General features: G+C 39.9%; 1 protein-coding gene across 3 annotated transcripts in view; it reads left to right on the forward strand.

Moving 5' to 3' along the window:
- The window catches only part of CDH12 (cadherin 12), an 822,829-nt gene that overhangs the window by 787,800 nt on the left and 14,849 nt on the right, over window positions 1–20,180 (forward strand). For all 3 annotated transcript variants that reach the window (XM_074944993.1, XM_074944992.1, XM_074944994.1), the window contains one exon: window positions 15,799–15,935. In XM_074944993.1, coding sequence (XP_074801094.1) covers window positions 15,799–15,935 — 137 coding nt within the window. The remainder of the gene's footprint in view (window positions 1–15,798; window positions 15,936–20,180) is intronic.

The following is a 20,180-nucleotide window of genomic DNA, read 5'->3' on the forward strand; positions in this document are numbered from 1 at the left end:
TTCCAGAGCGTAGACAATGGCATAACATTCCTTTTCACTGATTGAACAGTGGCTTTCCCGCTCAGACAGCTTCTTGCTGAGAAACACGACAGGATGGAATTCTTGATTCAGTCCTTCCTGCATTTAGACTGCTCCCACACCACGCTTGGACGCATCTGTGGTTACTAGGAACGGTTTGTCAAAGTCTGGGGCCCTTAGCACAGGGTCAGACATGAGTGTTGCTTTAAGCTGGTTAAAGGCCTCCTGACACTCTTCGGTCCACTGAACGGCATTTGGCTGTTTCTTGTTAGTTAGGTCTGTCAGTGGGGCAGCGATTTGGCTGTATTGCGATACAAATCGCCTGTAATATCCGGCCAAGCCTAAGAAGGATTGAACCTGTTTCTTTGACTTTGGGACAGGCCACTTTTGGATAGCATCCACTTTGGCCTGTAGGGGGTTGATAGTTCCTCGACCCACCTGGTGTCCAAGGTAAATCACTCTGTTTAGGCCTATTTGACACTTCTTAGCCTTAACAGTTAGTCCTGCCTCCCTGATGCACTCAAAGACTTTTTGTAGATGTTCCAGTTCTTCTGCCCAGGAATCCGAAAATATGGCCACATTGTCAAGGTAGGCGACTGCATATTCTCCTAATTCCGCTAGGAGACCATCTACAAGTCTTTGGAAGGTGGCGGGAGCATTACACAGCCCGAAAGGGAGCACATTAAATTCATACGGCCCGACATGTGTGATGAAGGCTGACCTTTCCTTAGCGGATTCATCTAGCGATACTTGCCAGTACCGCTTGGTTAAGTCCAAGGTAGAGATGAACTGGGCCCGTCCCAGTTTCTCCAGTAGTTCATCTGTGCGTGGCATTGGATAGTTGTCTGGACGAGTTACAGCATTTAGCTTACGGTAGTCCACGCAAAAACGTATCTCCCCATCTGGTTTGGGAACTAGAACCACTGGAGATGCCTGTGCACTGCCAGAGGGGCGGATTACACCCATCTGTAGCATATCTTGAATCTCCTTTTCTATAGCAGTTTTAGCTTGAGGAGACACCCGGTAAGGTTGGGCTCTAATTGGGTGGGTGAGCATTACCTGTGTCAATGGAGTGGTATGCCCGTTCAGTCAGTCCTGGGGTGGCTGAGAACGTCGGTGCGTAGCTAGCGCACAGCTCCTTGATCTGCTGTCTCTGCATACACCCAAAGGTCATGGAGAGGTTCACCTCTTCCACACCACCATCACTTTTCCCTTCGCAGTAGACACCTTCAGGACACTCAGTGTTATCTTCTCCCTGGGCTGTAAACTGACAAACCTTTAATTCTCTGGAAGAAAAGGGCTTTAGAGAATTAATATGGTACACCTTAGGCTTTCGGTTGGAGGTGGGGAATGCTATGAGATAATTGACAGCTGCCAGGTGCTCTTGGACCGTGAATGGCCCTTCCCACGATGCTTCCATTTTAATGGGCTTGGAGTGCCTTTAAGACCATGACCTGGTTCCCTACTTTGAAGGGCCACTCTCTGGCATGTTTATCATACCAGGCTTTTTGGTCTTTTTGAGCATCTTTTAGGTTTTCTTTAGCAAGGGCTAAAGAGTTTCAGAGGGTGTTTTGTAGGTTGGTTACAAAGTCCAGAATGTTAGTTCCTGGAGAAGGTGTAAACCCCTCCCATTGCTGCTTCACCAACTGTAATGGCCCCTTAACCTCGCGGCCATATACAAGTTCAAATGGTGAAAACCCTAAACTGGGATGTGGTACAGCTCTGTAGGCAAAGAGCAACTACTGTAACACTAAGTCCCAATCGTTGCAGTGCTCATTTACGAATTTACGTATCATGGCCTCCAAAGTTTCTTTAAACTTCTCCACCAGGCCATTTGTTTGATGGTGGTAAGGGGTGGCAACCAAGTGATTTACCCCATGAACTTCCCAAAGGCTTTCCATAGTTCCTGCCAGGAAATTAGTTCCTGCATCTGTAAGGATGTCAGATGGACACCCTACTCTGGCAAAAATGTCTTTGTTCTAATGGTGAACATGGAGAAAAGATGGATTTCTAAACATCCATGCACAACGGTCAGATCCTTTGTTTTAAGATGTGTGGGCAATGGGCATTCACCACACAGCTGTTGAGATTGTTTAGAATTCACAGCTCAAGCAGGAAGGAGAGGACCCTCAATCTTTAATAGCAATACCTAGTTCTTACATAGCATTTTTCCACAGTAGATCTCTAAGTGCTCTAAAAGGAAGTCAGTATCATTCTCTCTATTTTACAGATAGGGAAATGGAGGTGAAGTGACTTGCCCAAGGTCACTCAGCAGGTCAATGGCAGAATTTGGTAAAGAACTCAGAACTCCTTAGTCCCAGTCCAGTGATCTATCCACTAGGTTTATAAAAATTGACTACTAGAATGTCAAATACTACTTTTGATATTTTACTTGAAGAAAACAAAGTATTTGTACACTTCTCTCAGTAGGTGGGCTGTAGATCCATAACTCTTAGATTCACTCTTTAAGGCCAGAAGAAACCATTGTGATCATCTTGTCTGACCTCCTACATATCACAGGCCACAGAACCTCACCCACTCACCCTGTAATATGCCCATAACCTCTGGCTGAGTTACTGAAGTCCTCAAATCTTGATTTAAAGATTTCAAGTTACAGAGAATCCACCATTTACTCGAGTTCAAACCAATAAGTGACCTGTGTCCCATGCTGCAGAGGAAAGTGAAAGACCCCAAGGGGATTGGCCAATCTACCCTGGGGAAGATTCCTTCCCAATCCCAAATATGATCAGTTAGGCCCTGAGCCAAGGGGAGAGACCCACCCTCCAGACACGTGTAAAAGGATTCTCTGTAGAAACTCAGAGCTCTCCCATCAAGTATCCCACATCCAGCCATTGACCATATTGCTAATAGCAGTCATGGATGGGCCATATACCATTGTAGGCAACCTCATCATACCAGCCCCTCCATCAGCTTATCAAGCTCAGTCTGAATGAACAGTTTGGTCAGAAAGTGTGTGCTGGTAGCTCAGGACAGTGTTTAGCACTGAGGGAGAGAGGAAGAATTGTCATAGAAGGCTCCTCCATTTGATTAGGACCAGCCAGGAAGCAGGAATGAAGGAGGTAAGCGCTCAGCAGTACATAATGATCTAACCACCCACTTGTAGTTTAATGGAGCATCAGCATATTATGCTTTTGCCCCCTAGTGGCTAGATTCTGCAAAAAATATGCATTCTGTTGCAATTGTACTTTAGCTCATGTAGTAGAACTGCTGCTTTTGCATGAAAGGTCCTCACTCCAAGTCTCTGCAGCAATGGATTCCTCAAACACTATAAAATGCAATCACTGGATTGAAAGCAGTGATTTCATGTGCTACAGCCATAATCTCAACCAGTGATCTTGTCATGGCTCAAAACCCATCTTAATCTTGCTTAGGTCATTACTTGGACGAACCTCTAAAGAAACCTAGGTGCTATAGGGAACAGTGTTGGTCATTCTTTAAAGTGGTTCTCTTCCCTTAGTCAAAATTGAAATAGCTCCCCACCACATAAAACTACAGCCCTGAGGACTGGTGGTAATTAAAGAGCCTACTGCACTTTTCACAAGAATAGTGGCGTTAGCTCTTGTATTCTGGCTAAACTCCAAATACATTCAATCTAAATTTCCCTTTTAATTAAATTGGATATGTTAGTGCTAACTTCCTCTCTTAACCTGTTGTATAGTTTGTTGTTGTATATGTCTAAACAGTTGTTGCATTTCATCTAGAGAGATTCTTATATTTTGGGCCATTGTTTCCTTGCAGCATCATTAATGTAATTTTAAGCTAGGATTTATTGACAGTCACATATATTTGGGGTAGGGGATGGTCACATGCTTGGCGTACAATTTCAGCCTGGGGCGTCCTTAGACCTCTAAGAGAAATGGATCAACACACAGGAGAGTAGCAAATACATGGCTGGGGCCACATCTTTGTATGTGGATGAACTGAAAAAGCAGACATAAAATGGGATGGCGTTCATGGCATCCATATAGATCTTACATTAACAATCTGCAGTTTGATATTAATGAACTCATTTAGGCCTTAATCTCCAAAGATATTTCCTGATAGGTCACAGCCCAAGAGGAAGTCAAGGGGTACCAACGACCACCTTCTGGATTCTGGGTTTCTCTGGGGTTTGAACAACCTTCAGTGTAAACTGGAGCAGCCTTGGGACTATTCTAATTTATGGCCACCTCCTCAAGGCTGGCTATGGGCTGCCCAGCACCACAGTATTCCCCAAAGTGCTTAACACTATAGCCATTCCCTTTCAAATCCCCAAATCTACCTGTACCAAACCCCTCGCTGCAGGGTTTGTGAGGCCCCCATACAGGCCAGAGTAGGTGACAGAATCATCCCACTATGTGTCCACAGCTCCCACTAGTGTAATTTTGGCACCACTGGTCTTCAGTGTGACATCTTTTCTCTCTTGGGCTTCCTCAGCTTCATTACGGTTTTGATTTATGCAATGAGAATAGGTACTGAGTTAACGCATCTCAAAGACTAAGATAGGATACTGAACGCCAAATATTTGCACACTGAAAAGTGGACTCAAAGCAGCCAATTCCCACTGGGTGAGAGAAACATTACTAGTATGAAGCTCTGTGGCTTCCTCTACCAGATCTGCTGTCACATATGCTTACACCACCATTTCCTGAACTGGAAATTTGCTTCCTGGTTTAAGGAGAGGGGCTGGGTGTGTCAGGAGACGGACAGAAATTGAAAAGGGTGTGGTATAGTGAAACTCTGCTCCCCCTGATTCTTGGTTGGTGTTAAGACCCTGAGAACATTATGCCAGAGTGTAAGTTAAAGCTGCCTGGAGACAGGCAGCTGAGAACTAGGGAGCCACAACCAGCTCCCTGTCTGCCCACAGTCCACCCCAAACCATCCTCAAATGCCCCTCCCATCACCAGAGATTCTAGGATGCTCTTTAATGTCCACGCCATCATGGCCTCCCCCCATGGAAAGCTGGCAGAGTAGGAACACTTTCACATAGTCTGATCTCCCATCTGCAGGCAATGGAAATAAATCAGCTGGTAGCAAACAGATCTCCTACTAATGCTGGACCAGTAGACTCAGATGGTACCATCCTTCCCTCATTATGGACAGGTTAGAGAGAGAGAGAGTGCACATGCAGAATGGCCTCCACTGTTCAGGTCTGCCCCAAACCTCAGCAATACCTAAAGATCCATTACAGCAGCAAGGAGAATGGGGTTCTGAGGCTTTGTCCTTAACCTAATTTTGTCCTGTAGGTGCACCACAGCTGTACCAGCCCTGGAGAAATGTTGTGTATGGTAAGCTTGTATTAAAGGGGTTAAATGCAAGATTTCTAAATACATACATTTTACCCCAAACGTCTAAGCCGGAAATACAAGTTACAGCTTTTCATTCTCTCTTGGTCTTGCAGCACTGCCTTCTCAGTGTACTAGTAAAAATAAAAACAATGCATTTTCCAAATGACAACAGCTTTTGCTAAGATATGCATCCCATCATAAGAAATGCAAAGCAGACAACAGAGCTGACTGAAGATTTTGATGAGCATCTGAACAGCATTTTAGATGGGGAGGGTGAGGAAGTGATGAAATTTGTAGATAGGAACAACTGGCAGTTTGGAACCATTGATAATTGAAGTGAAGCAGATTTTATTCCCCATTTTGTCGAGTGTGTTTTACTAAAATGCGTATGTCAAATTTATAGGGCTTATGAAAAGTTCAACAGCTTCTTTCAGTCAAATCTGATGTAGTCATCAGAATCAGTGAGTGTTCCCACAGCCATTGCCTTCATGTAAATTAGTTCTGCATCATGCCAAATAAACATTCACTGTTCTCATCAGAAGCTAAGAGCAAAGTGTTATTTGTTTGTATTGACATTATCTGTACCACATCAGGTGGCCTGCTAGCTGCTGAAAAACATTAATCTTTCACCTTCATTATTTAGAAATGGAGTGAGATTGTAGCTCACTGTGAAAAGACTGCAAGTCATGTATTTATAGAGTGCAAAGAATTCTAGTCAGTGGAGGTGTTGAATTTCTACATATGTTTTATATCTAATTCTCACGTGAAAGAGCTGGCCATGTGATACGGTGAATAGAATGTTTTCTTCTTCTTCTCTCCAAATGTAGAATTCTCCCTCCACCCTCCTGAAGTCACAACTACCCAATGCCCACAATGTGCAAAATTCTGTCTAGCACCAGTGAAAAGTTTAGGGTCTGCGGTCTCACAAAACAGCAAAGCTTTATAACACTTTAAAGTCAAAACATTTCTAAATCTAGAGAAGCCATTGCGGGTCATTTATATAGGGGGGTTAGGTATGTTAGTGTTACTCTCTCGCAGGTGTTTATACAGTTTCATTTATAGGTGGGATTTTTGTGACTGTGAAGTCACAACTATGACTATGAAGTCAATGAGAGTTGACTTGCGTAGGAGAAGAGTTAGGCCAATACTTCTGGAAACCTCACACTAACAAAGACACTTGGTTTTATAGGTAGAAGGGTACAAAAAAAAGTAATCCTACTGAACATCTTATAAACACTTTACAATATCTGTAAAAATGGATTTTATGGAAAATATATGGCACATTTATAATGCTTATCCAGTGAAGTGCAAAATGAAAGGGTTTTTTTGGTCATTTGTTAGACATGACCTACCCAACTCACTCTTGACTTTGCTACTGGTGAATAATGCAACCATCCTAATTCATGCTAATAAGTCCTCTAGATCATACCATACCTCACTGTTCTTGTACACATATTGTATGCTTTGTGTGCTAGTAGAGACATTTAAGGTAGCATATGGGGAAAATACTGGATGATAAGTAAGGGTTTAGTGAACTGAGTTTGTAAGCCACACTGCCTAAGAAGTCTCTGTTATTTTTGACATTTCTGCCATCTTGTTTGTATTTTGCTTTGGTTAATATCTTCCTGCAAGTATTTATTCACTGATGTTATAAATTGTTTGGGACATATTTGCATAGATTGGCTTCTTTTGGGATCAAGCTGGTACCCATAGGGTTACATGGAGGGTAAGATAAGAGCTGATTGCAACTCCATTAGGATTTTATTTGGTTTGACCTTTAATGAAATAACAAGGCTTTGAAAATCCTCAGCATAGGTATAGGGAGTTCATGCCCCCATTAAGAGAAGATGAGCTAGCCTTTCTAAATTATTTAAAGAGGAAAAAAAACGTGTGGGGATATATTAGCCTCTTTTGAGCTCTATTACCAGTCCTTCCTGTTTCTTGGCTCAGAATAAATAAAAGATAGAGAGAAAATTCAATGTTGGCTGGATATTATGGGAAACAGTATTAAATCTCTCCCCCCAATAACCCATTATTAGACATTGCTATATCAGACCACATTTCCTGCATTGTGGTGGTTAAACCTACTAACGTGATTTCTGTTGATATTGACAGGATTTTTATCATTTAAGTAGGAATGCTTCATTATGAAAATATCCCAGTATTAGAACTGGCATAAATCAGTGGTGTGATTTTCCCTATAGGTTTTTAATAGGTTCAAATATGTTAATCTTCACCTCACTTCAAAATAAATATGATTTATCTAACTAAATATTAGTGTTGTTTGATTTTATTGAAAGTTACCTGATACAGGATAGTCAGCCCAATGGATGTACACAATACTATGGGCACTGGATAGTACAGAGTACTGAGGAGTTGAAAAATCATGCAGAAAGGATTTGTGGACTGTTAACATAGAACAACTTGAATTTTATGTGGTCTTCTGTGCTTATGAAAACATATTCCATATTTAATACAGCTATTTCATAGGATCATATCAGTTAAAAAACAGAAATGGCCTATTAGAATCCATCCTCCTGCAAGACCTTAGAACACAAAAGAAGATTCAACTAAACCCAAACCTTTGTAAGTAGTTAAGGAACCCAAATAATCTTAACGTTGTCTCAAATATGAAGTCCCTGAGAAAAAGAACCCACTCTCTGACTACCCCGTCTAGCAATAATAAGAAGTTTAACAGCATCACTGACCACACAAAACAAAACCCCTTATTTCTGATCAGTGTTGGTTGTACTAGTCCCAGCTGCCCTTAACAGCCATGAAGAGCTCTCTGAGGAAGACATACTTGTAATACAAGCTTGTGATGGAATAAATAGCAAACTGAAGGCAATCATTCATCACTCTTGATTAGATAGAATTCCATGTGTTGCCAATTATCCAGATGTTATTAGGCACAGACCCTAGTTTACCTACCTGTATAAATCTCCTATGTCCGCATCAAGAAATTATGCAATTCCTACAAGAAGGACAAAGGTTAGTATGATAACAAAGCATCTCACTGAGGAAGATATGTACATATGAACCAGTGCTCTGTGGTGCGCATTTTTGATGCTCTAGACACAAGTTGTTTTCCCCAAAATGTATGTTCTTTATGCCTTTTAAAAAAAATTGTAATCCAAGAATAACTCATCCTATCGAGTAGATATAAAAGAAACAAGAAATTGAGATAGGAGGCTAAGAGGACAGACATTTCAACTTCATTACTTTAAAATATTTCATTTTCTTTTGGGCATAACTTTAGAGCCAAATGTCATTTTCTTCTTGTGTTTTTGTTTTTTTAAATAACTGCAACATTTTTCTAAGCTTTTAATCTTTAATTTGTTGTTATATACTCAACTTTAATTCCATTTTAATGAAAACTTTGTCTGTGAGTATTACTATATGTAATTAGATTTTTAGCATGAAATATCTGTTTATAATCAGACATTAGAGATGGTAAAGACCGATGAGATCACCCAATACATCTTCCTGCCAATGCAGTATTCTTCCATACAATAAATGTATTATGATTTTGCCCAAATTATTTTTTAAAATGTCCAGTGATAGGACTTTTGTCATTTCTCTCAGGAAACTACTCTGCAGCTTAATATGTATCATTGCCAGGAAGATTTTGTTCGTCAACCTAAATTTCTTTCTTAATTTCATCCCATACTCTTGTTATATCTCCCTATATAATACTAAATAATACTCGTCCCTTTTTGGTATTTAAACCCTTCCACTATTTGTAGACCATTATCATGTCTCTCCTGTCATCTCATATACAAGCTAAACATATTTTAGCTCTTTTAATCTTTCCTCATAATCGACTGTTTCAAGACCCAGAATTATTTTTAATGCTGTTCTCTGAACTCCCTCCAATTTGCTGATATCTTATTTGTCATGTGGTGCCCAAGAGAAACTTCAAGTTTTTTTGTTATCATTTACCAGAAACAGGGTCTATTATCTCCCTACTACATTACATAACGCCTTTTTGCACACTTTTGTGCAACCATATCTCAAACTCTAGACTAATTTGCTTTCTTCCAGTCTACACCACCTGTTCTCATTGTTGCTTCCCTGGTTCATTCCCCCTGGGAACTGCATGTATAAAAATACAGTGTCCTTAGTTGGCATATTTAAAAATTCAATCTCATTTTATCATCTTCCAGGCTCTTTAGGTCCCTCTGTATTATTTCCCTAACCTGAATGGTGTTCATTAGAACATAAGAACCGCCATACTGGGTCAGACCAAAAGTCCATCTAGCCCAGTATTCTGTCTTCTGACAGTGGACAGTGCCAGGTACCCCAGAGGGAATGAAGAGAACAGGTAATCATCAAGTGATCCATCCACTGTTGCCCATTCCCAGCTTCTGGCAAATAGAGACTAGGGACACCATCCCTGCCCATCCTGGCTAATAGCCATTGATGGACCTATCCTCCATGAACTTATCTACTTCTTTTTAGAACCCTGTTATAGTCTTGGCCTTCACAACATCCTCTGGCAAGGAGTTCCTCATATTGACTGTGCGTTATGTGAAAAAAATACTTCCTTTTGTTTGTTTTAAACCTGCTGCCTATTAATTTCATTTGACAACCCCTAGTTCTTGTGTTATGAGAAGGAGTAAATAACACTTCCTTATTTACTTTCTCCACACCAGACATGATTTTATAGATATTTATCATATCCCTTCTTAGTCATCTCTTATCTAAACTGAAAAGTCCCAGTCTTATTAATCTCTACTCATATGGCAGCTATTCCAGACCCCTAATAATTTTTGTTGCCCTTTTCTGAACCTTTTCCAATTCCAATATATCTTTTTAGAGATGGGGTGACCACATCTGCATGCAGTATTCAAGATGTGGGCGTACCACGGATTTATTATCTATCCTTTTCTTAATGATTCCCAATGTTCTGTTTGCTTTTTTGACTGCCACTGCACATTGAGTAGATGTTTTCAGAAAACTAACTTCAAGATCCAACTCCAAGATCTCTTTCTTGAGTGGTAACAGCTAATTTAGACCCCATCATTTTATATGTATAGTTGGGATTATGTTTTCCAGTGAACATTGTTTTGCATTTATCAACATTGAATTTCTTCTGCCATTTTGTTGCCCAATCACCCAGCTTGGTGAGATCCGTTTGTAGCTCTTCACAGTCTGCTTGGGACTCAACTATCTTAAGTAATTTTGTATCAGCTGCAAATTTTGCCATCTCACTGTTTACTGCTTTTTCCAGATCATTTATGAATATGTTGAATAGGACTGGTCCCAGAACAGACCCCTAGGGGACACCATTATTTATCTCTCTCAATTCTAAAAACTAATAATTTATTCCTATCCTTTGCTTCCTGTCTTTTAACCAGTTACCAATCCACGAAAGCACCTTCCCTCTTATCCCATGACAGCTTACTTTGTTTAAGAGCCTTTGGTGAGGGACCCTGTGAAAGGCTTTCTGAAAATCTAAGTAGACTCTATTCACTGGATACTCCTTGTCCACATGCGTGTTGACCCCCCCTCAAAGAATTCTAGTAGATTGGTGAGGCATGATTTCCCTTTACAAAAACCGTGTTGGCTCTTCCCCAACAAATTATGTTAATCTATGTGTCTGACAATTTTCTTCTTTACTATAATTTCAATCAGTTTGCCCAGTACTGAAATCAGGCTTACCAGCCTGTAATTGCCAGGATCACCTCTGGAGCCCTTTTTAAAAATTGGTGTCACATTAGCTATCCTCCAGTCATTTGGTATAGAAGCTGATTAAATTATAGGTTACATACCACAGTTAGTAGTTCTGCAATTTCACATTTGAGTTACTTCAGACCTCTTGGGTGAATACCATCTGGTGAATACCAACTCTTGGGTGAATTACCCATCCTAATTCAGTATAATTTCAGAAGTCATTAGCTTGCTGTTTTCTATATAATAAATGAAGGCTTTATATAAGACCATTCCCTACAATGAGACCAGACACACCTCATTAATATCCCCTCTCCACATATTAATATAATGTTGTCTATCATTTCCCATTTTTTGCAGTGTTTTTGTTCCACTGGTCAGTGTACCTGAACTGCTCCCAGTGCAGCTAGTGGGAGCAGGAGCAGGGGATATGTGTTTCTCCAAGCACATTTGAGTTAATTTTTCAATGCAGAGTTTGAGAGAGATGTTATCATATTCTATATTTAAAAAATATACTTTATATCTACTCTGTTTCTGTAATCCACATTTCTCTAACCCTCCTCTTCTCCCCCCAACTCCCCACATCAACAATCATCAAGTTTTCTGGCAAGAATTATCATTTGCAAATCCAGGATAATTCAATGCCTAGTTTTCAGAGGTGCTGGGCTCATGGAGCTCTTATTGACTTCTATTGTAGTTGTGGATGCTCCCTGAGAAATCAGGTCTTTGAATGAATATGAAAAGAAAAAAAAAATTACTAGCCATCTATATTTTTTTCTAGACATAGAAGTTAGGATTCAGTTACATAACTGCCAGGATCACATTTCTTCCCTTCTAAATGAGTATTACATTGGTTACTCTTTAGTCTTCTGATTCCTTTCCCAGTTGATTTTTCAAAAGTAAGTTATCAGGGTTTCAGTCAGTCTTTTTGTTAATTCACCTAGTACCTTGGAATTAATTATTCAGATTGGCTAATTTGTATATGTTCCTCGTCAACAGTAATTCCAATAGGTATTTCCTCCTAACTAAGTGGCAAAATATTTCTTTTTTTTTCTAGTTTAAGACAGATTTTAAAAAGAGCAGATGAAAGCAGCCCCAGAACACTACCCAGGCTCCAAGCAGGAGCTATGGTTCAGATTGTTCTGAAACATCCTGGGATTTCTAGTGGACGCCAAGTCATGCAACTCAGTTCTAGGTGGAGAAGGCCACAGAAACCAGCAAGACTGGCAGATCAAAAACACTATGCCTTCAATGCCGCAAAATAGGACAATCAGTCACAAAGCTCTGCAGCAACTCCAAAGACAAGTCACAACTCAAAGTCCCACAGGAAAATGAAAGAGCAGGATCTTGGTTTCTTCCAGCATGGCACAGCTGTAAAATAAGATTGCAGGTTGACAGGTGATTAAGAAAGATGCTGATGTAGAAAAATGTCATCTTACCTTGGCTTTGAAAGCAAGACTAAGTTTCATAGAAATTATGCTTCATTAATATCCAGTCACACCAGGAATTCACTTATGTACAAAATGCTTTATCAGGTGCTTAGGTTTTGCACATGTAAATCTAAATAAGCAGACTGGTTCCAAATTGAGCATGTTAGCCAGATGCATCAGTTGCACATACAAAATCTGTTCTCCTAGATTAAGAATTATTGTAACATCTGGGTCTGTTTAAGCCACAGTTAAAAAAATGAAATGCAGAAAATAACACTGGGATTGATCAATGAAATGGATGATGTAGGACTAGGCTGAATTAAATCTAAAAGCTATTGGAATATTTTTCTTCCTTATAAGTATAGTTCAATATGCTATTAGTAAAGTAACAGCAATAGAGAAAGTGATTAAATGCTGCAACCACTGGATACAATTGTTCATTGAATTTGACGATGGTAATTCCACCCCTTTCTCAGACCATTGCAAGCACTACCAGCATACATAGCCCATGCTGTTTTGATAAGTATGGACAATTGTTCTCATCCCATCCCAATCCCAGTGAAGTCAGTAGCAGTTTTGTCATGGTCTCAGAGGGAACAGTGTTAGGTCCACTGACTGGGAAATAAAATGTTTAATTTAAGCCTGGATCCTGTAATCACATATGCACATGAGTAGTGTTACTGGACTCATATTCATCAAGTTAATGACATGCATTAGGGTTTGCAGGCTAGAGTCCCAAGGCCTGTAAACATTTATGCATGTGCTTAACTATAAACAAAAGATTAATCCGATTGACTTCAGCAGAACAAATTGACTTGCTAAAAATTAATCACACGCATAAGTGTTTGTAGGATTGGTACCTTAAACCAGTGGTTTTCAAAACCGGTCCACCACTTGTTCAGGGAAAGCCCCTGGCGCACCAGACCAGTTTGTTTACCTGCCACATCCGCAGGTTCACCAATCATGGGTCCCACTGGCCGCGGTTCGCTGCTCCAGGCCAATGGGGACTGTGGGAAGGGCAGCCAGCACGTCCCTTGGCCCGCGCTGCTTCCCGCAGCTCCCGTTGGCCTGGAGCGGCGAACCGCGGCCAGTGGGACCCATGATCGGCTGAACATGCGGACGCGGCAGGTAAACAAACCGGTCTGGCATGCCAGGGGCTTTCCCTGAACAAGCGGCGGACCAGCTTTGAGAACCCCTGCCTTAAACTATAGCCTCCTGGGTCCAAGGACCTGAAATCAATAGAAAACTCCCACTGATTTCAAAGGGTTATGAGTCAGATCCTGAGTCATCTTCTCTGGTTCATGCAAAGATATTTCACCAAACATAACTTACATAGGCACCAAAGAGGGGAAGGTAAATGAAACTGCCATCTCATGATTGTCTCCAGTATATTTCAGCATTGATCGCAAATTAAAACATGTAGCAGACACACTTTATTAAACAAGACACTTCTGAAAGCATACTGCCATATTTTACCTATGAGAAAGACAAGATGGGTGACTTTTTACTAGACCAGCTTCTGTTTGAGAGTGAAATAAGTGTTGGAACTCCACAGAGCTCATCTTCAAGTCACTGTGAAGCTTGAAAGTTTGTCTCTTTCACTACCATACGTTAGTCCAATAAAAGATATTACCTCATCCACCTTTTGTCTCTCATATCCTGGGACCAACAACACTGCAAACAGCACATAAACTTTATCAATGTTTCTTTCTGATAAATTTTATGTAACAACCTACTTTGAACACTGACACCCACATTTTCAATAATGGTTGGCCTACATCAGACCATTGCAGTCCTGTTGTATACAACTATACACCATGCCTTTAACTAATCATTTACAAGGCTTTTACAATTAAGATGAGGACTGGCAAAGCTGGCTGCTAATCAATAATATATTTCATCTATATATAGAATTTTCTTGGAGGGCATGTGCATTTTTAATGAAAGCAAATGTTCCCCAAGGAATACTTCATCTCAGTCATGAACTTTAATTTAACTCTTCTCCAATTGAAGTTCTTGAGTTTTAGCTCAAGTTGGGTTACTCTGGGATATGTCAAATACCGGTTTTACTCATCACTTCAGTCAGCAGTGAGGAAAAGTCTGGTATTCTACTGCTTGCCTTTACAGTACATATATTTTCTTCCTATAAATCACACACAATGAGTGAGAGCATTAGCAAATGAGATGCTACTTTACATTTACTCTCACTGGTTCATAAGAGAGTAGAGGGAGCATGAAAATCACAAGATGTGTGAAGTCCACAGTCCTCCAATATTTACATTCTATTAAATTAACCGACAATCAGTTTTATCCTTATTGTCTACTTTTCGCAAATGACTGTGTCCATTCTACCCTGCCTATTATTCAAGCAATGGCAGCTAGGTGTGCAGCTGTTGTTGCCTGATAATGAAAAAGAAAAAAGGAATTAGTAGCTCAGGGCACGGCATCGGAAAAATTATTATTCTGTTATGATTGCAAACGGTACCATCAGATGAGAAATTAGACTAGAAATTAATTTGCATTCAAGGGAAATGGTTTTGGAACAAATTATCAGATTATCTGTGAACTGCTCTGTTTACAAGAACATCTCCTTCTCCTATTAAGTCCTTCCTAGAACAAAAACACCCAGACCTCGATTCTCTGCTGTGCCAGAGCTTTGCTTGGCACAGAAGAGTCCAAAGCAAGTGACAGGGAGACAATTACAGCTCCCTGATTCCCACAGACCTGACAAAAGTCAGGGCTGCTTATGGGCCACTCTAATTTGATATATTGATACGGGGTCCATGATGGGCTCTACACCAGTGGAGGATAGATGTAGTGCAGTAGAGTTATATCACACCCACTTCTCACCACTGTCTCCCCCCAACATAAACCCCTTCTGCCCCTGACATGCCAACTAAGCCAGGAACGAGGGTACTGATAGGCACCCAATCTGGAGTCAGTACACTCATGCCTTCAAGGAGTTCATCTCCAGCAGGGGAGTTTACTCCAGGCCAGTTGCTGCCAGTTTCTGGCATTTTTGTGCCTCCAGATGGTACAAAGTGACAATATCTGATTAGAGAATCCAGCCTTTTGATGCTGTTTCGCATCCCTTCTTTCTTTTCCCCTACAAGTCTCTCTAGTACTTTCAGGTGATTTGTGGTAGTGATCAGTGGTCATTGAAGCTGGGTAGCATGTGATAAATTTGTAGGTATCAAGGGCTTAAAATGATACGAACTTTAGTAGTACTAAATCTTTCAAAGTAAAGGGGAAATGGGAAATAATGAAATAAAGAAATCATTGTTTACAGAGAGAGAGGGAAAAAAACCAAAATATGTCAAGCTAGCCTGGCTGCCAGTATGATATATGTATGATCATTGCACATTTGCATCTACTTTCTTCATATGCAGGTACTTCATAGATCGGAAGAGTGATTCAGACAGCTACTTTACAATAGATGGATCTGAAGGAACCATTGCAACTAATGAAATACTGGACAGAGAAAGCACCGCACAGTACAATTTCTCTATAATTGCAAGTAAAGTTAGTAAGTATGGCATGAATTGAATTAAGATGCTAAAGTAGTGTCTCTCAGAATACAATGATCAAAAATAAAATGTTTATTAGAATGAAATGATTTAAGGATGCATACAATGTATCGGTTTGGCAAGGCTAAGTATCGTATTCAAATACTCACATATAATCAGGTTTGACCCTGTACTCCTTATGTAAGCACAGTTCCCACTGAATTCAATGGAAATTCCGTTATCAGAAAGTGGTTGGGTTTAAAGGATGATATTAGAACCTGCATTTTACTGGGACTACTGTGATTAAATGATTGATAACTGTGCTGTAACTACTGTAGTTTGTGTCTTGTATGTGTACTAAACTTTTAAATGGAGAAAAGTACCTCCTTGATGCAGAGATAGCTGCCATTTTGTCTTTGGGCGCTACAGCGGAGAGAGAGAGTTGGTGTTCTCACATGGAGACCTTCGTCTTGTTCTTTGTTTTGTTATTTACTTAATAAGATTGAGTTGAGGACGGTCAAGGAGAAAGCATACCTTTCCTCTTTGTGTGGAAGAGTATAATGGTTATTTTAATTCCCAAACAAAAAACTATATTAGAATGGAGTTAAGGTTGAGGTGATACCAGTAATGGAAGGCTCTGTATGAATTCACCTGCCTGATCCATCTCTCCTCTCAATCTGGCCAAGCCCCCCTGCCTAGTCACTCCCCTGGTTGTCTTCTCCCATGCTCCTCTCTGTGCCTTCTTTTAGTCTCCCCCCATATTGGGAACTCCCTCCTTCTCATGGGGCATCAAGCAATCATCCCCCTCTTCATTCACATCCTTCTGTATAGCACACATCTTTCCCTGTCAAAGTTAATTCTCCTAGGTTTGTTTCATCCTTTGGAAAAAACCTGTTGTTCTATCATCTGCATCTGATCCACAGAAGTCTTTCCATTCATAGAATCATAGAATATCAGGGTTGGAAGGGACCTCAGGAGGTCATCTAGTCCAACCCCCTGCTCAAAGCAGGACCAATCCCCAATCCCCATTGACTTCAATAGGCTGTGGATCTGGACTCCTGGTGCACTTTATGATAGTACTGTATCATTTATCTGTTTTAGAATGTAAGTTACAGAGGCAGGGACCATGTTTTCCCTTATGCATTATTCAGCAATGAGTACTCAATAAACAATACATACTAATAACATAGAAGGGAGGACTTTAGAGAGAAATACATATATTATGAAAACTTACTCCAGCTGAAAAAAAAATCTCAGTTGTAGTTATCCCAAACTGAGCCAGAGGAATATCCCTAAAGGCTGAAGATAGAACAGTAAATAAAATAAAGTGCCTATGCACTTAAACTGAAGGAGTCATCTCATTATGTGTATACACTAAACCTGTGACTTCTGACCTTACCTTTGTAGGGGGGAAGCACATTTTCTTGAGTGACTTAGAAAAAATAGGCCAGCAGAATTGTAATCTGATTTCAGATAAGTTGAAAGAAATGGTGTTGCAGAAATGGAGGTCTCTTAATAGGCTGTGCTTAAGCAAAGCTTAAATATTTAGATGTATTGGTTAGTAATGAGCATATTCGATTTGCAAACTTGTCCTGAAATAAGGCATTTGGTCTAGCAAACTCATTGTGAATCCATTTATTATTCTCCCAGACTCCAGAGTAATTAAAAAAACAAGCCAAAAAAACCAGGTTCACTTATCTGTGTACCAACATGGCATATAAAGGGAAATACAGTTATAGTAATATAGTGCTTATGTTAGAGTTGTTGCATGTAGCCCACATTATGAAATTCCCAATTCTGACCATTAGCCAACTTAGTAAACCTATACCTCCCATACACTTGAAATTCATATTCCCATATACCTTAATATTTGTGCTTTAAATGTTATTCATCTCATAAAAAATAAATGTTATACATACAGTACACCTATAATTGGAGATACTTCGGAGAATGAAGACATATTACCTGTCAAAGCTTCATACAGGTCTGTCTGACTCAGAGGTAACAGAGGGAAATGCTGGGATTTCAGAAATGCTAAGTAGTAGTAGAGGAGGGGAAAAGGGCAAATTTCTGAATTTCCCTGCCATGGAAACATTTTAAATACTTTATCATATTCACTGCCTTTGTCAGGGAGAAGGAGTGAGGGGACCATTGAAAAAGACAGAGAAAGATAATTTAATTATTTAGACGAGTTCCTGCTTTAAAACTGAACATTATGGCAGTTACTCAGTACTGATGTAGGCACAGTGGAATGGTTACACCTGATCAGATTAATGGTCCATTTAACCCAGTGTCCTGTCTTTGAAAGTAGCCATTACCAGCTGCTTCAGAGGAAGGTGAAAAATACCTCATAATGGACAATTATAGAATAACCAGCCCATCAAGAAAGTTTCTTTCTTAACCCTGTCAATTGGAGGTTGTCCTGTGTCCTGAAGCTTGAGGTTTTATATTTCTTGTGAATTATCGTAGCCATGAGCAAAAAATGTTCACTTATCTTTTTTTTCCAATTACCTTTTGCAATTTTGATGAAATAATCTCATATGTTCCCCATTCCAAGCCTCCCCAGCAAAACAAAATTTAAATAACTTTTGAAAATTAGCACATACAAAAATCGACATTTTAATTTTAATTCTCCCAAGATGAGGGAGAATGATTTGGTTAACTTTCTCATCCATTCAAGTAATTGTATATAGCCCTCAGTTCTAGCCTATTAAAAAAAAAAGCCTAACCATGTGTGTATTTATGAAGTGATATACATACAATTCGAGTATACAAGGTATGAATTTAATAGCTAAAGGCCCGAATTTCCAAAAGCAATCTCTAGGGCCCCAATTCTCCACATGTTTTATTTTACAGATTATGGTCTAAGGCACAGGTGAAGTGAATTGCCCAAGGTCACAGAAGAGATCTATAGCCAGGAAGTAAACTCAGATGTCCCAGCTCCCCACCCAGTGCCGTAACCACAAATCATCCTTCTCTTGTCTTCATTAGGAATTTTCCAACCCATAGTTACCCAATAAGTGCAGCTCCAAGAGTAGAGATTATAGACAAGATCCAGGAGTTTGTACCACCATTGTCCAAGCACCTGCAGTTCCTACTGACTTCACTGGGATTTGATTGTGCTCAATTCTTCAGAAAATGTCACATCACTTATATTTAGGTCCCCAAATCAGCATAGGCACAATGGATCACAAAAGTTAATACTTTTCTCTGCTGTCTAGAGTTTTCTCCTCTCGTACAATAATCTACATTTGTGAAATGAACGAAAACAAATATTAAGATTGTTCCCCTCAATTTAGAAAAAATCCCATTTCTGGCTGGCTCCTAAGGCCTTTTTTCAATTGACTAAGTGATGTGCTTCTTATGTTTAACCACTTAAATACTGCCCACCATCTTAGCCCCCAGCAGCTCAAAGAGCTTTGCCACCATGCTACTTTGCATGGAAAATAATGTCAAGTCATGGACAAGTTTCTGTGGATCAACTACGCCTGTCTCATCCCTGGGACACAGTCCTTATTGTTTTCCATTGCGCATCTGTGGCTTCAAGAAGGGCTGTATTTAAAATCAGTGATGATGCTTATCTTACCTTTCTTCCACCGCAACTAAGCTTGACTAGAAGTGATTGTGTAGTCCTCAAGAGATCAAGTTACTTTCTAGTAATAGCACAAGTACAATGCAACTCAAATTGCTAAAGATAGTGGCAGGCAATATATAAACCCAAATGCAGATATAGATGAATAATGCAGACTTTCCTTACAAGCTGATAATGCTGGCTATGACTCATATAATTCTATTATTAGCACAAGAACACCTCAGGTTATAATTTTTAAAAGGAAATAGATTGAAAGACAAGAGCAAGAGAAAATTCTAGAGAAATTTCTATTTATTATTATTGTTTATAGTAACAAAGTCTGGTAGCCCCACTATTATTCTTATGATTATAGCTAGGTTGAGGCAGCGCTATTGTAAGGTATTAGCCTACATGAGTAAGGATAGAGGAATCTGGCCCCTTCTATTATCTTTCATGATTATCAGTGACAGGCCAAAACGGGTATGTTTTCAAAGTGGTGCACAGGAATTAATAAAAAAACCACAACCAAACCACTCCCATTGATTTTTATGGCAGTCACTTGAATCCCTTCTTAACTTTTCTTTTTTAAAAATTTCCCCCCTGTAATTTCTACACTGTGCTGCAGAAGCTGAAAACAAAATGAAAATAAGCTTTCATATGAAACACTTCCAAAAGAAAATTCAAATCGATGTGA

The sequence above is a fragment of the Natator depressus genome, chromosome 2 (genome assembly GCF_965152275.1).
Source record: "Natator depressus isolate rNatDep1 chromosome 2, rNatDep2.hap1, whole genome shotgun sequence".
Taxonomy (NCBI): Eukaryota; Metazoa; Chordata; order Testudines; family Cheloniidae; genus Natator; species Natator depressus.